At 48.2% G+C, this 17,325-nt stretch overlaps 1 protein-coding gene across 5 annotated transcripts in view; it reads right to left on the bottom strand.

Moving 5' to 3' along the window:
* The window catches only part of RACGAP1 (Rac GTPase activating protein 1), a 57,160-nt gene that overhangs the window by 12,739 nt on the left and 27,096 nt on the right, over window positions 1-17,325 (bottom strand). For 3 of the 5 annotated variants that reach the window (XM_078689129.1, XM_078689133.1, XM_078689132.1), the window contains exons 8-12: window positions 13,528-13,654; window positions 12,522-12,652; window positions 12,239-12,403; window positions 11,732-11,827; window positions 10,362-10,560 (exon numbers count right to left, since the gene is read on the bottom strand). In XM_078689129.1, coding sequence (XP_078545255.1) covers window positions 10,362-10,560; window positions 11,732-11,827; window positions 12,239-12,403; window positions 12,522-12,652; window positions 13,528-13,654 — 718 coding nt within the window. The remainder of the gene's footprint in view (window positions 1-10,361; window positions 10,561-11,731; window positions 11,828-12,238; window positions 12,404-12,521; window positions 12,653-13,527; window positions 13,655-17,325) is intronic. The other 2 variants (XM_078689130.1, XM_078689134.1) reach the window with 1 other exon arrangement.

Here is a 17,325-nt window from a genome sequence, read left to right as displayed (position 1 = left end):
TCCAGCAGGGGGCTCCTTCCTAGCCAAGGAGTAGCATGCCTGGATACACAAGATGATCCACCGGGAGATGGTCCTCTTGTGTACCGCTTTCCCCTTCTTAGCGCCCACGTAACCAACAAAGAGTTGGTCATCCACCCGGAACTGGCGTGTGCGATCCAAATAAAATGAGAGCGCACGTTTTGGGTCCAGACGGTGGAGCCGCTCTTCCTCTTTAGAGGGATGCGGTGGCGGAAAGAAGGTTGGCAAGGTGATAGACTGCCCGATGTGGAAGGCCGTGACAACCTTGGGCAGGAAAGAAGGTTTGGTACGTAGCACCACTTTGTCCGGATGGACAGAAAGGAAAGGTGGAGTACAAGAAAGGGCCTGGAGCTCACTCACTCTCCTGGCAGAGGTAATGGCAACCAGGAAAGCAGTCTTCAAAGAGAAGAACCTCAGAAAGAGGGGCAGCAAGAGGATCCACAGCCTTTGCTGTGCACCATGCCACAAATCTGTTCCACCTGCAGGCGTATACAGACTTTGTGGAGGGACGCCTGGCTGCCAGAATGACGTTACAGACTTCAGGAGGCAAGTCAAATGGCCTCAACTGTCGCCGCTCAATCTCCAAGCATGGAGGTGGGGACAGGACAGGTTCGGGTGGAGGACCGTCCCCTGCTGCTGCGACAGAAGGTCCTCCTGAAGAGGCAGACGAACCGGGGGATCGACTGACATACTGAGTAGCTCTGGATACCAGTACCTTCTCGCCCAGTCCGGAGCCACAAGGATGACTTGGGCCCGGTCGCGCTTGATCTTCTTCAGCACTCTGGGCAGAAGTGTTATAGGTGGAAAGGCGTACAATAGACCGCAACTCCCCTCGCGACGAAAAGTGTCTTCGAGCGAGTGCCGCCTTGGAAATTCCAACGCGCAGAACAGATGACATTGCGCGTTCTCTTCGGTGGCGAATAGATCTAACCAAGGCTCTCCCCATTGCTGAAAGAAGCCTTGCGCCACGTCCGAGTTCAGACGCCATTCGTGATCCATCAACACCGACGGCTGAGCTCGTCCGCCCTGGCGTTCAGAGAACCTGCCAGGTGTTGAGCCACCAGGGTCACGCCCTGGCGTTCCAGCCATTGCCAGAGGCGCAGAGCCTCCTGGCAAAGGGTCCACGACCCCACCCTGCCCTGTTTGTTGCAGTACCACATGGCGGTGGTGTTGTCCGTGAACACCTGCACTACACTCCCCCGGACAGAGGGGAGGAATGCCTTCAGTGCTAGACGAATCGCCCGTAACTCCAACAGGTTGATGTGGAGCCGGGCCTCCGCCAGAGACCAGAGGCCTCTGATCTCCGCCTCTCCCATGTGGCCTCCCCAGCCCTGGAGGGACGCGTCCGTTACAACTACGTGCTCCGGTTGGGGAAGGGAGAGGGATCTGCCGCTGACCCAATCGCGGTCCGTGAGCCACCACTGCAGTTGTCTCGCAGTGCCCTCCGAGATCAGGACGTGGTCGGATAGGTTGCCCTGATGCTGGGCCCACTGAAACTTCAGGTCCCACTGCAGAGCCCGCATCCGCCACCTGGCGTGATGCACCAGAAGGATGCAGGAGGCCATCAGCCCCAGAAGCCGCAGCGTCAACCTGACCGAGATCCGGGATAACGGCTGAAAGATGGGAATCAGAGCCTGAATATCCCAGACCCGCTGTTCGGGTGGATAAACCCGAAACTGCGCCGAGTCCAGAACCGCTCCGATGAAGAGGAGATTCTGAGAGGGGCACAAGTGTGACTTTGGCACATTGTTGGAGAACCCCAGCAGGTGCAGGAGATCTGCCGTAGTCTGGAGGTGGCGGACGACTGTCTGGGGCGAGCCCGCCTTCAACAGCCAGTCGTCGAGGTAGGGGAAGACTGAAACCCCTAACCTGCGCAGATGAGCTGCGACCACCGCCATCACCTTTGTGAACACCCGTGGGGTGCTGGTAAGGCCGAAGGGGAGCACGGTAAACTGAAAGTGCTCGTGGTCAACCGTGAACCGCAGGTAGCGCCGGTGGGCCGGCAGGACGGGGATGTGGAAATAAGCGTCCTGCAAGTCCAACGCTACCATCCAGTCTCCTGGGTCCAGGGCAGCTAAGACCTGAGCCAGTGTCAGCATCTTGAACTTCTCCTTTCGGAGGAAGCCGTTGACGTTCCGTAGATCCAAGATAGGGCGTAGGCCCCCTTTGCCCTTCTTGGGTACCAGAAAGTAGTGGGAGTAGCAACCACACCAGACTCCTGGCCCAGGAACGTGCTCGATGGCCCCCTTGGCCAAGAGGGCCGTAACTTCCTCCTGCAGAAGTTGCAAGTGATTCCCCCGATACACGGTGGTTCTGCGGTGGCATGGCTGGAGGAGTCGCCTCGAAGGGGAGGGAGTAGCCCCTTCAGACGATCTGCAGCACCCACCTGTCCAAAGTGACAGTGCGCCAGTGGAGGTGGTGATGGCGAACTCTGCCCCCCACTGGCGTCACATGGGCCTGAAAGCACGGACTAGGAGGGTTTTGAGGCGGATGCTGCGGGGGAAGGTGTGGACTGACCTCGCCTTTGACCCCTACCGCCCGGACGGCGGTTACCACTGTCGCCACCGCGTTGGGTATTGCCCTGCGGAGCGTGGCTAGCGGCACGTGTGGGTGCACCCCTTCCGTGGCCACGAAAGGAGTGGTAAGCAGCCGATTGCTGGCGCGGGGCCGAGAGGCCCAAGGACTTGGCCGTAGCCCTCGAGTCCTTAAAGCGCTCGAGCGCATGGTCTGCTTTGTCGCCAAAGAGGCGACGGCCATCGAACGGCATGTCCATGAGTGTGTTCTGGACATCTGCCGAAAAGTTGGCGGACCTCAGCCAGGCTTGGCGTCTGACCACCACCGTCGTTGCCATCGCTCTGCCTAGCGAGTCGGTGGTATCCAGCCCACACCTAATGGAATACTTGGCTGCGTCCCGGCCCTCCACAAGGGCTTGGCCGAGTTTGGCCCGTACCTCCAACGGGCACTCTGGCAGCACATTCATGACCGTATCCCACAGAGTGGGTGTAGCAGCCCAAGAGGCATGCGGTGTTGGAAGACCGCAGACCCAGACTAAGGGATGAGAACATCTTCTTTCCATACTGCTCATACCTCTTGGATTCCCTGTCCGGCGGGGCGGACGGGAATGCGGTCTGGGAATTAGAGGCCTGGATGACCAGACTCTCGGGGGTGGGGTGGGTGGACAGGAAACATGGGTCGCCCGGGGCTGGGCGGTGGCGTCTGGCCACGTTCCTATCTACGGGAGAACCCGTAGCGGGCTTGGACCAAGTGCCCAGAAGAACGTCGGTCAAGGCCTCATTAAAGGGCAGCAGAGGCTCGGCCGAGCTGGACTGCGGTTTAAGGACCTCAGTGAGGAGATTAGTCCTCACAGCCGCGACGGGGAGCTCAAGGCCCAAGGCCTTGGCAGCCCTCATCAGCACCACACTGTAGGTTGCCCCCTCCTCCGAAGCCACGGTAGGAGGGGAGACAAAACCAGTGTCTGGAGAAGTGTCCAGGCCACTGGCTTCCCCAAGGTCTCCTGTCCAGTCCTCATGAGACGGACACTCCCTGGTCAGAGGGTCCTCAGACCCCTCCCAGTCCTCTTCATCACCCATCTCCTGAAACTCAGGGTTCTCAACCAATGGGGCCTGTTCATAAAAGTGAAATTCACCAAACGACGTCTGGAGCGGCGCTCATCGGGGCCGTCCAGACGGCTGAACAGGAACGAAGGTGGAACCGGGGACGGTGCCGCCCGAGGACGGCGCCGGAGGCGACACCTGAGGGTCCGACCCCGGGGAGGTCGTAAGATCCACCGGCAACGAACCAGATTCCGAAGGAGGTCCAGCGGCTTCCTGCGGCGCCGGGCCTGAAGGCGCCGGCGGCGCCAGAACAACTGAACCCCTCGGCCGAAGCACCCGACGGTGTCAGGGCCGGAGCCGCCGACCCGCTAGGGGCCCCAGGAGGGTCCGCTGGGCCCAGAGGCGCCGCGGAGCCCGTCGGAGGAGAGAGTTTCCTCATGGCCATGAGGAAGTGCTGGATCTCCTCCGGCGTCGCGTTAAGCCCAGGGACCGTAGGGTATGGGGCTGGACGCGGCGCCCGCGACGAGCCGCGTGGGTGGTGTCACCCGAACCCCCGGCCGCATCGCGCGAGCGTCGGGGGGGAGTCCGAAGAGCGATGACGCCGCTTGGACTTCTTGTGCCTCTTACCTGACGACGACTTCGACCCGGAGGAGTGCGGCCTACTCTCGGAGCTGTGGAGACTCCGAGCCAGCAACCTGTCCCTCGACCTCCCGTGGGACCGGGACCGTCTGCCGGAGTTCGAGGCGCCTGCGGGACCGCTCCCGCCTGGCTTTCGAAGAGAGGGCCCGGCAGTCTGAGCAGGCCTTGTCGTCGTGGTCGACGCCTAGACAGGACAAACACACGCGGTGAGGATCCGTGACCGACATCAGGCGGTCGCAATCGTCACAGTGCTTGAAGCCGGGCATCCCTACGGCACTGTTCGGAGTCGAGAGACTTCGAAAACAATCAAAAAAGTTAGTCACAAATTGACTAGGGTTACTGCTTTTTCCAGATCTGCGCTTGCTGGCGCGGAAAAAAGAACTGACGTCAGCACGCGGAGGCGGCGTCCGACGTCATCACGGCGCCCGCGACGGACGCGGAGCCGCAGACGACGCCTACCGACGCGCAAGGGTACTGCTACGCAAAGATTTCCGGATCCAGTCTGACGCCTAGGGATATTCTAAGGTAAGGAATCTAATACTAACGTGTCTCTTTCAGATAGTAGAGACATACTATACTATGCTGTTTCGATACTTGGACATTGACACGGGGAATCATCAGGGCAGAAGGGACTGCAACTGGACTATGTATGTAAGAAAGGAGAGGGGTACCCCCGACTAGAGTTCCTAATTTCGGGATATGTGACCGTGTGTCAATACAATAATTAGGAACAAGATAAAAGGGCGGATGATTACTGACAAGAGAAAAGGAACACTAAATCAACAAAAAAGTGTGCGGTGCAGTTAGGTTTCATATCTTTTTATTAGACAATCATATATCAAAAAAAGGGGAGAAAAGGGAGGGACCAATATATTTTATACATTCATTATTGTATGGTCTCCGTCATATTCTACAACAGCATAAAGTTATACATATTTGTTGCTATGGACAGCTTATTTGAGATTTACATTTGTAGTGCTGTGTAGAAGATTACATTAAAATACATGGCTAAAGATTAGAGTGTTACTACGCGCGTTTCGGCTATTTAGCCTTCATCAGGAAGCCATGATGAGTATTTCTGAAGTACCTGTGCATCCATAAAAAAGGAAAAATAAAGAAAAACATATGTATGAGATAACGGTTCCTATCAATGTCAGTATAGAATCCTAAGCTATTTACAATCTAAAGTCTAAAAACATCACATCTCTTCAAAAAGTTGATGAGATGACGGTTTAAAAGGAAAACAGTACTAATATACATGTCAATACATCACTTCTATCTATTACACATATTTACAACTATTTACATGATATTCTATACACAGTATTTGTATCTATGTGAATTTTCACAAATTCTACATTATTTTGCATCTGCTAGTAGTTATACCGTGTCTGTACATTTATATACATTTAGAGTTTAATAGGCTGATGTGATGGGTATGCCTTCTAGGCTGGTTGTTGAAATCACATGCACTTGTACATAGTAAGGGCCAAAATGGTGGAACCAAATTGTGTATACTTTTGTGAACCTTTTATCGGTTATAAGAGTGAGAAGGCTGAGATGGATTGAAACCCCAAGGAGCACCTAGATAGCAGGTGAGTAACCTAAAATAATTGTAGAGGTGAGGGGTAGGGAAGGAAAAAGAGGAAAAAGATACAGGATAAAGAATGAAGAGTAAAGAGTGAAAGCTCACCCGGAACTTATTGATGTAACGTCCTGCAGTATTGGCACAGAAGAATAAGGTGGATACTGTTCGGTTGCCAGTGGAGGAAGGTAAAGTTCTGGTAGAATGGGGCGAGAGTATGATGGTTAGAGCATAAATTGGAAACACAGCGGAACTGTATGATTGTGAATTATAGTAGCGAGGGGTACCTATATGATAACGAGCTTGACGACAGTCTTTAGTAGTGCGTGAAATTATTTAGTAGCACTTCATAATACCTATCTGTAGGTATGGTGGGTCCTCCGTTTGGAGCGATCACTGGATGTTTGATATTGCAGGATAAAGTGGCAGTAATGGCACTAATAGATCGTACCTATAAAGATAGAAAGCGGTGCTCGCTTGGTTAGTCCAAGAATTAACTGAGAGGACTAATGCAGTTACTTATGGGAGCTGAAATAGAACGAGCGTACCTTGTGTGGATCACTGGTATATTAGCTGGTAGCCGGTCCTTTCTGCTTACAGGGTTAGCAGGTGGAGCTATAAAGATAGAAAGCGGTGCTCACTTGGTTAGTCCAAGGATTAACTAAGAGGACTAGAGCAGTTACTTGTGGGAGCTAAGATAGAACGAGCGTACCTTGTGTGGATCACTGGTGTATAAGCTGCTAGCCGGTCCTTTCCGCTTATATGAGTTAGCAGGTGGGGCAAGGCTCTCCTGTTGTAGCGCTAGGAACAGGGGGGGAACACTTAAGATTAACCGGGTGTTACTTTGTTTGGCATAGATGGTCTGAAGTTAATAGGGACCGCGCAAAGTTACCTGTTTAGGCGGGCCGGTGCGTTTCCCACTGGTGGGTATATATTATTTTGCGAGCCAGCCGCTAGTTAAAAGAAAAATGAGAATAATAGTGTTCCGTTACAGGCTGTTCCATGAGCACTCTAACTGTAGACGCGCAGCTGGACAAATGCGTACCTGATAGAGATGCTGAGCGAGCCTTCCAATCGTGGTTTCCTGCAGAGACCCGCGTCCCGGTGTGAAATGAGAAGGGAAAGTATAGAGGGATGATGGTTCCTTTTATGTGGAGATTGCGCGCGCATATCGGTGAAAGGTCAATGTGGGCAGAATACAAGCCCGGGATTCCGAGGGGTGTTCCTAGGAGGGTTCTAAGTAACGCGGCGGCCATATTGGAACGGGTTAAGCGTATTAGTGATGTTAAGGAGCCGGTAACGATACTCTGTTCGTGTTCTCTACATAGTGGTAGAGTCAAATTGAGAAATATGGATTAAATTCTAGTTATATGGCATATTATGGGACCGGCAAATGCGGAACTGCAAGGAGTGTTTCTTAAGGGGTTCGTGGTGGCACAGCGGCCATGTTGGAACAGGATGTGCGTGCTGATGGAAGTATAAAGCTAGGAACAATGCTATACTTATGTTCTAAACAGAACATTGGGGTCATATTGAAAGAAATTTAACAAGTATTGATAATATGACATATTTTAAACTTATGTTATTGTTTATCTATGGGGTGGATGATAAGCCCAATCAGAAATGACAATAGAATTAAAACTGATGTAGAGGGCATCATGACTGTCTCTAATAGGACCATGGCCTGTAACTCTAGGGCGATGTATGAGCCCAGGGTGTTAGCTCGTATCTGTGAGGCTCATGGCGACCAATAGTAGAGATTGTTTAAATATGACAGACAATAAAAATGGCTTACCAATGCCATCTATTGGAGATGGAAAGGATAGAATTCTGCCTTTAATTTATTGCAGTTCTCTGTGTTATGGTTCACTTAAGGCTACCTGTGATGACATGGCTGTGTATGTAGTCCACAACATAATTTCAGGGTGTGGACCAGATATCTAGCATGTCAGATTTTGATGTGCCGGTGGTAGGCAAAGAGACACAGTGGATATATCAGCCATAGTTATATTTGAGTACCTGATCCCAGGGTAGTTCATTATTTAGCCCTTTTGCATATGTGTCCAGTGAAAAAATCCAGTACACTTCTCGGCATTTACGAGTCTGGGTGCTCAAAGTGCCTGAGGACTTGCGTATTTTTTCCAGGATATACCACCGTATGTCATTTGGATGGTGTTGAGCCTCTTGGAAATGTTTCACTAGAGGTGCTTGGATTTTCCCCGTGCGTATGGCCGATCTATGTTCAGATAGGCGGGTGGACATCATGCGGGCGGTTTCCCCCACATAGCCCAAATTGCAGGGGCAGAGCAGTAGGTAAACCACATTAGTGGTTTTGCAATTCGTCAACGTTTGGGACGTGAGGGTTCTCGTGTTGAAGGTCCATTGTTTTGTTTCGATGGCTGAATCGCATGCTGTGCATGTGGAGCATTTAAAATTGCCCACAACTGGTTTCATATCACTGATAGATCTTTGTACAGGTATGGTGTTTTTCTGTTCCATTCTTGACCGAACGATCAAGTCTTTAAGGTTCTTATTCTTCCTGTACGCGAACACTGGTTTGGGTAGTTGATGTTCCTTTGGTTTTGTGGCATTCAAAATATGCCAGTTAGAAAACACAATGTGCTGCAGTTTGGCATTCATAGTAGAATGTCTGGTGACAAACACCATTTTAGGGCTGGGTTCTTTGATTTGTGGAGTTAAGAGATGTTGTCTGTCAAAGAACCTGGCTCTTTTGTAGGATTCACGAATTAAGCGCTTCGGATAGCCTCGCGAAATGAATTTTCTTTTCATTTCTTCTGCTCTGGTGTCAAAGTCTGCAAGTGTGGTGCAGGACGTTACATCAATAAGTTCCGGGTGAGCTTTCACTCTTTATTCTTCATTCTTTATCCTGTATCTTTTTCCTCTTTTTCCTTCCCTACCCCTCACCTCTACAATTATTTTAGGTTACTCACCTGCTATCTAGGTGCTCCTTGGGGTTTCAATCCATCTCAGCCTTCTCACTCTTATAACCGATAAAAGGTTCACAAAAGTATACACAATTTGGTTCCACCATTTTGGCCCTTACTATGTACGAGTGCAGGTGATTTCAACAACCAGCCTAGAAGGCATACCCATCACATCAGCCTATTAAACTCTAAATGTATATAAATGTACAGACACGGTATAACTACTAGCAGATGCAAAATAATGTAGAATTTGTGAAAATTCACATAGATACAAATACTGTGTATAGAATATCATGTAAATAGTTGTAAATATGTGTAATAGATAGAAGTGATGTATTGACATGTATATTAGTACTGTTTTCCTTTTAAACCGTCATCTCATCAACTTTTTGAAGAGATGTGATGTTTTTAGACTTTAGATTGTAAATAGCTTAGGATTCTATACTGACATTGATAGGAACCGTTCTCATACATATGTTTCTTTATTTTTCCTTTTTTATGGATGCACAGGTACTTCAGAAATACTCATCATGGCTTCCTGATGAAGGCTAAATAGCCGAAACGCGCGTAGTAACACTCTAATCTTTAGCCATGTATTTTAATGTAATCTTCTACACAGCACTACAAATGTAAATCTCAAATAAGCTGTCCATAGCAACAAATATGTATAACTTTATGCTGTTGTAGAATATGACGGAGACCATACAATAATGAATGTATAAAATATATTGGTCCCTCCCTTTTCTCCCCTTTTTTTGATATATGATTGTCTAATAAAAAGATATGAAACCTAACTGCACCGCACACTTTTTTGTTGATTTAGTGTTCCTTTTCTCTTGTCAGTAATCATCCGCCCTTTTATCTTGTTCCTAATTATTGTATTGACACACTGCAACTGGACTATCCTCAGACTTGGAGTTTGTAGTACTCCATGAAGGGAACTTTCACTTGGTGGAGTTTGCCTGGAAGTTGCTGGCCTGCAACTAGTGCCAACTGTTGTGGGCTGGATATCGAACCACTCTGTGAGGACGGATGACCCGGCCTCCTATTCACAAGATCCCAGGGACAGATAGGATCTGTGTCTTCACGAGATCGTATGGACCACACTGGTTGTGGAGGAGAGAGGTGGAAGGGATCGTGGTTGGGACAAGGACCGCCCTTACATACACCTTTATCCCGCTGTGCAAGAGGATTGCGGCATTTGGCCATATATGAGATTGAATAAAGTGCCTATGTCTAAACCTCTGAAGTCTGGCCTACAGCGTTTTCCTTCAGGAGAGATTTTTCTTTTTTTATCCGTCAGTAGAAAATAGAGCGATCTGCTCCTTTATTATGATTTGGTGGATTTCTTCCTGGATTACTTTGACAAAATGGACAGTGGAAATGGGAAGATAAGGCGAATTATAAAGTGACAGTTAGGATATGAAGAGAACTAACGTTTCAGGGGTGGGGCAATCCTGCTGATCTTACACAAAGTCCGGAGTCCTTTTCATTCTACATATTGTAGATGTCATTAGTTATCCAAGGCCTTCCACAATTCACCAAGCGTTCCGAGCCCAACCATCTTTTGAAGAAACGGGTCTTAAAAATACATGTGGTCTTAAAAATACATGTGCTTACCTGCTGCAGTCATGAAGGTCTTGTTGAGCCGAAAGGTAAGAAGAGGTTCCTTCAGGTTTCGCAGAAAGTCTTTCAAGAAACCACACACAGCATGGATGTCTTCTATCTTACTGAGCAAAGGAACAGTCTTACTGCGTAAAAATTTCTCTTTTAAGTCCTTCACTGTGCGGTCGCATCCTGAAATTCGGTAAAGGCCAGTCTGGCGGGAGAAGAAGGTAAAGCTTCAAAGCCAAACAAATGACATCAACCCCGTTCTCATACCTATATTTTCTAAGCCTTGTAACATCCCAATGAGTGCATTCTATCCATCTGCCGGTCAGCACTACTACCCCTCCCCCCATGCATCCTAAAATCTATCTCCAGTCATTCCCCCAACCAATCTCAAAGCTCCCACATTTAACCCCGTCCCAACCTTGTTTTCAGAGGCTCTTCACAAGCCTCCTTTCTCTTGGGGTTTTCATGGCCGAACACCCTCCACTCTGAGGTCCACAATCAAACTTCCCACTTCGATCTCAGGTCTGGTTCTCTCCCTACCCATCTCCTGCAAAGCTCACACTTCCAACCATCTCCCTGTTCCATCTTAAAGAACTGTGGTATAGACACACCCCAGGAAGTTCAGTGCCACTTCACCGTTTGTAATCAGATGGCCACTGGTCCAGCACCCCTTTCTATCAGAGGTCTCTAGTAATTCCTTCCCGTTCTTGTATTTTACAGATGCATGGTTCGAGACCCACCTCCAATCTATCTCCCATATTTAGCCCAGTTTATCCTGTCCACAACACCCATTAGCAAGTGTTAAGACCCAGATACCCTGCGTGCCAACCATCAATTCAGCTGTAGTCACCACCCTCCCAAATCCATGATTCAGACCATAACCCAGTCTTATCCATTTCACACCTTCCACATTCTACTCAGATGTACATGGTCGAACCACCTATCTCATACATACCTAGCCAACACTTCTAGCGTAAAGATCCCAGGTTCAACCCTCTTCATCTTAAGTCCCTTGCCCATCTTACACTTGAAGCTAGATTGCTACAACCCTCCTTTCTGACATTGATTTTATAGTTCCATTGGCCATGCCATAAGTTGAGGTCTGATTATGGGCTATTTCACAGTCTCTTTTCACAGAGCCCAAAGGTTAAAACTCATCCATCTCAAAGCGCCATGGGCCAACTCGCTTCCACCCCCATGATCCAATCTTTATGAACTATTATGGCAAAATGAAAAGCTCTTCAGAGACTCAAACAATGCCACCATCAACTCCTGCATCAAATATGTTCTATACTCCCACCCAACTGACTTGTGGTACCATTTAGCTTCCCATCCACACCAACCTCCTTAATAGGAAAGTCACCAGTATCTCTTACCTCATGGAGTCCCCTCTGCTCAATCTCATTGACACAGTGCACAACAACAGAGGGGATCATGGGTGGTGTTGAGGACACAAAATCAGACAGGCTGCCCTGAAAAGCAAGAGAGGAGATAAGAAGACATATCTTACAGATTTAAATCCCTGCAATTTCTGCAGTTAACTCCCGCGTCACTCACACCCAGCACTCCATTCAGTGGCCAAGAAAAAAGGAAATGCTTTAACTATGCTGCTCTTTAAACTCAAATAGCTTAAATCTTAGTCTGGCTCTGCTCACCAAGTGTCACATCGCTTTCCAAATTTACCCTAAAGATTAAGAGATTTAATTATTCCTCTCATACATTCCATGATCTTTCCTACACATTTTTTCCAGCATTCATCCTCCCAAAATTATTTTCAGAGTCACACGAGCAGCCTTTTTTCTCTGCCAACGATTCACCCTGCATTAACATCTTTTATTGCCATAGTGATTCACATGGCTGAACTGTGAGCACGTCTGTTGTACCTCTCCAATCCGGACAGGAGTGCCCCCCAGTGTTGGGATACAAGGAAGGGGGCAACGATCACGGCACTCTGGATGAGATACCACTCGGCAGTCTCTACACTTGAGCGACAGCTTCCCAAACTTTATACGCTTCCCACAGGGAACGCACGACTCTGGCTTGATAACCTGATTATGGTAACAAGGAGAAAACAGACATTTTTTATTATAAAGTACATTTTTTAAAGTGCACTGCAAAGCATATAAACAGTAAAATAATTCATGTCTCCCTTTGTTGAACACCCACCGTTTTGGATACAAATTCATGCAACCGCATTCCCCCTGTACCCTGTGGAGTTCTGGTGCCGTCACTTGCAGAGTTAAAGTCCAAATTCCTGCTGCTCAGGGTGGAGTCACTGCTCCATGGTTGCAGATTGGCTGAAATAGAATAGAACAGCAAGTCACTTTCCAAATACATTCTCTATTGCTACAGCTAATTAATCCCCTCGCCCAGCCTTTGGAATGAAAACAAACACTCTTCCTAACATCGCTATTCATCAAGTCCATAGCAGACCTTGTGTTGCCCAGTTTTAGGGTTTCAACAGGCAACATTGGTACATGTACAAGCGTTTCTTCTCAACTACTCAGATTGAGCCGATAGGATATGTGGACTAAGATCTTTCCAAGAGACTTTCAGATGGCTGGTTAAAAGTCCTGCAGGGCTGACCGGGGTTTCAAAGGTGGATAAGTCCCTTGAATTTGATCCAATCAATTATGTAGAAGTCCCTACATAAACAGCCCTTATATGTTATTATACATTATTTGTAAACTACAAAGTACAGTGTGCCATCAAGGTAGATTAAATAGCATGGTTTGAGCAAGACACTTTAAACATGATTCTTAACAGAAGTCACTAATACACATTAGTTACAGAACATAAATACCAGTGTGAATTTAGCACACCTGAGAAGGGAAGACCATTAGCTAAAATGTTTACCTTACTTAAGATGCAAACACAGGCCCCCAAAATTGAAAGATGTGAACAGTAGATGATCAGAAATGCAGTTAGACACTAGCTCAATAAATACACAAAATAAGGGAGGGCACCCTAAACAGAGCTAAACTGGGTAAACCATTAATTTTTTTAGGGGAAAATCAGGGTCGAGCTCCTACAATTTAAGAGTCATGAATAAACTAGCCCCAAAACTATGTTTGGCACAATCAAGAATCCCTGGACGCTGTGGAATCTGCACGTCAAACACGTCACGTTTAACCTTTGCTAATTGCAGGTTTCTATGAAAGTATCCTCTTACCTTTCACCTCACCTGTTCGCCTCCGACTTCTGGTCCAATATGGCCCAGTCTCAATGGTGGAGATAGCCTCAATTGGACCACCATTGTTTGGAACCGTCACAGTCGTCGTTGCCACAATGGAATCATTCTGGAACACCAAAAATAATCCAGTAAAGGTTCAGGTTACGATGTAATCATCAAGAAAGCATGCAATTCATACGAACAGTATTTCCTCACCACATTAAAAACTACTGTGGGATGGTGCCATTTATATCAAACTGTTTAAATCCACATTGGCACAGATCACACACTCTAAAATAGTTTTTGGATTGCACTTTCAAGTGCCTCATAACTTTGAGGTTTTTTTAGTTTTGGTTTTCTTCCTACATTAACTGGACTCTAAATTCATGTCCTAAATGGTTTATGTACTTGACTCAAAATTATCCCCTTCCCCGTACATTTCCATTTACTAGGAGCAGTCTTCCCATCACTAAGGTGCAACATAGACCTATAATAGAGGTTTACCCGAGATGTTTGAATGAACCAATATATGAGAACACTCCCAAGCTGCACAATTCAAAAGAAGCACAATATGTTCCCCACTGGCGCACCGGCCACCTAAATGCATTATTGCACTAACATTTTTTGTTGTTAACTGCTTTGTGCTAGTGCTAGTACTATAGGGACATGCAGCTTCTTTACAAGGGCCATCAGAAACTATCCTAAGGAATCAGTGTTTCTCACCTTCAATCCAAAATGTAGGTGCAATTACCAGCCGCATACAATTTCAAGTGAAAGTGTAACAAGTCCTCGAGTTTTAATGACTGCCTTCTACAATCCTCAACACATCTTTTCTACAAGGGAAGGAAGCACTGGAACTTCAGTTTACATCTCTGCTTGATAGTTCCAGAGGACTCTAGATGTGCAGATTTTCGCGTTCAGGGTACATATGATGGTTTTCCTCTTGGATTGAGAAGGACTCATGGCCCTATTTAATGTAATTCCTGTACCACCTACCCTGGGTGTCCAATCACCTTTGGGTGAGGTTCTAACACACATTTTAAAAGATGGTCCTCTGCATCACCCACACTCAGAAGACATCCTCAAATACAGACTCAGTACAACTGTGTAGCTGCTGAGGGTATTCTAAAGCAGTGGCTCTTCATCTTAACTTCTGTGGAACCCCACTTAACCTTTAATGGAATGCTGTGACCCACCACTGAATACATTTTGGAACCAGGAATCCCCCACTAACTCATTGTAATTTGGGGACTCTAGTCGAAGCAATTCTAATGATTTGAATGGGAGAATAAACAAAATTACAGAACCAAGCATTCAAACAAATACACAAATGATTAAATATTTTATGAAATTCAAAAACATTTTTTTTTTAAATCATAATTTTAAGAACAATGTTGTAGCTTTTCTAAATTCAATTGAGGCCACCCATTGTCAATACTACATTCGGTTTGATGCACTTGCACTGCTCCCACAAAGAAATCCGAGGATGCCAACTTCTTAATGTTTAGCCTCCAATTTCAAATTCCCTTGCTGAACGTTTTTTTCTCCAATGCTGCTTCTTTATTGATACAGCCCCCCCCCCCCCCCCAAGAGTAGACACTGCAGAGTCTTCGGACCACAAGTTACGGACGGCTGATCTATAGGTTCAGAACGTAGGACCAAGGAACCGTGCCAAAGGCTTAAATAAGTAATCAACATTTCTCACCCAAAAACCACCTTAATCTTTAACCAGGGAATTGGAGTGCATATACAGACAACAAAATGGCAATGTTGTGTGTGCACAAGCAGAGGTTCAATTACTCTGAAGTGCTACAGCCTGGTAGCGAACATAACGTTACACCAGGCATTGTTTCAGCTAGTCGACCTAGTCAGCAGACTGGACTATGCTGCGCCCAAGTGGCCTACATCTGAAGGAGACACTACATGCTTTCCAAACGGTCCATTTCCCAAAAACATTTATTAATCTAATAAAAACTACAATGTGCCAAAAGTATGCAATGTGAACAGGGAAGGAATCGCCCTCTCTCGAAACATTCCAGTCCAACTTAAACTGCAAGTTCTAAATAGACATTCTTAATAGATCAACTTCACAGCTCTGTCACAGTACAAAAGGATTTTACTGACCCAGTGTCCCTGTTGCAGAGAAGAGGCAGTCAACACATAGAGTACCTGCTTTTTACATTAATAAACCTGCTTTTTACATTAATAAACCATCACTTTAGCCCTCTGTAGTAAAAATATCCATCTTTCAAGTGATCATAAAGGACATAAACAGAAGATATTAGCGTGAATGGCCAACTTGTTCGCCATTGGGTCTTACAGAATAGATAAACCCTCGCAACAACTGTTAAGTCAACGGGAGCACAGAAGATAATTTGGATACTGTGTTGGCTTTTGGGCCATTTTTAAACCAGATGGTAGACTACTTTCTGTCTGGGTTTTGAACAGTGCAGTGAATAAGATTGCAGAAGACTTCAGACCCTACCATGCCGTCTAGAGGGGTTGTGTGTCGTCCCGTCTCTCGTCGTCCTCAGGCCTGGTAGTGCCATTGCGATCTTGCGCGACATCGCTCGCGGCGAGTGCAGCGCCCGCCCCTGGGCCTGTCCCATGTTGTAGTGGGACCATGGCACGGGCTGCCGCGGGGGGTGTGAGCTCGTTGCAGGCACATGTGGCGGGGATGCGGGCACTTTCTCTGTGCAAGGCGAGTGCCCCTCAGGGGGGCAGTGCAGGGCTGTGCTGGGCCAGTTGGTGTCATCCGGGGCTGTCCCTGGTGTTTGCTGGCATGGTGGGGGGTGATCAGGGGACAGCGGTGCCCCCCCCTCCCGACATGGTGGTAGTACTCTGTGTTCGTAGGCACTTATGCCCTTGTGTCGTATGTATTCGAGTGGCCTATCCACAGCACGGTTTCTTGGCTGTGGCTGAGCGACGGTGTCGAGACACCTGGGGTCGGGGGCCGCAGTTGGACTATGTGCGAAGTGCCTTTTCACCACCCGCCAGGGCCTCTTCAGGCTTCTCGAGGGCCCCAGGCCTGCCACTGTTTGTTTGGGGGCATGGTTCGACCCGAACGGGCAGCGGGAGTGCTGTCTTTCGGGAGAAAGTGAAACCCCCCCCCGTTGACCACGGGTTTGAGGCGATTTGCATGTTTGGGCACAGTTTAGTTTGTCCCCATGTGACCCCCTCAGATTTCACTGTGCGTTCTATGGCATGGTCCCGCCTGGGGTGGGTGCTTGCGGGAGAGCCTGGGGGTTTGGTTTTGTAGCAGAAGCAATTTGGTGGGGCCCACGCGGTTTAGCCTCTATCCCGCACACCTATGGTGGAATGGGGCGCTGATGTACGAGGAGCATATGCCAAGTGTGTTTGGTTGGTCAGTGGAGTCTGCGGCCTTTGACATTTCTCGGCCCCCCCTCCAATGATGAAAAGAATGGTCGGCCAGGTTTTGCAGGTTGCACTGCACGAGATGGAGCTGGTAGCCGTGTCCCCAGGAAAGGGGCATGGGGGGGGGGATTTAGGCCGCGACCTAGCGTGCCACTCGTGTGGCCAGTAGTCTCTTTTGTGAGCGGAATGATAGTGACACCAGGGCGTGAGTTCGATCCCCGTGCGGGGGACAGCTGTTACATGAAGCGGGGAGGAAATGCAGTGATGCACAGGGCTTATGAAGACCTTGTGGGGTAGTTTTCCCATGCCATGGGCTGCCCCGGGAGCAGTGTATCATGGACGACCCTCCTCCCCCCCTCCATTTCACATGGGGCATGCCAGCGAGCACTTCGAGCGGGTGGGGGCAACCTGGTGCGGGGACAC

Source organism: Lissotriton helveticus, chromosome 1_1 (assembly GCF_964261635.1).
Source record: "Lissotriton helveticus chromosome 1_1, aLisHel1.1, whole genome shotgun sequence".
NCBI classification, from domain to species: Eukaryota; Metazoa; Chordata; class Amphibia; order Caudata; family Salamandridae; genus Lissotriton; species Lissotriton helveticus.
The sequence above is the reverse complement of the archived record's forward strand: the minus strand, read 5'-3'. Positions and strand labels throughout refer to the sequence as shown.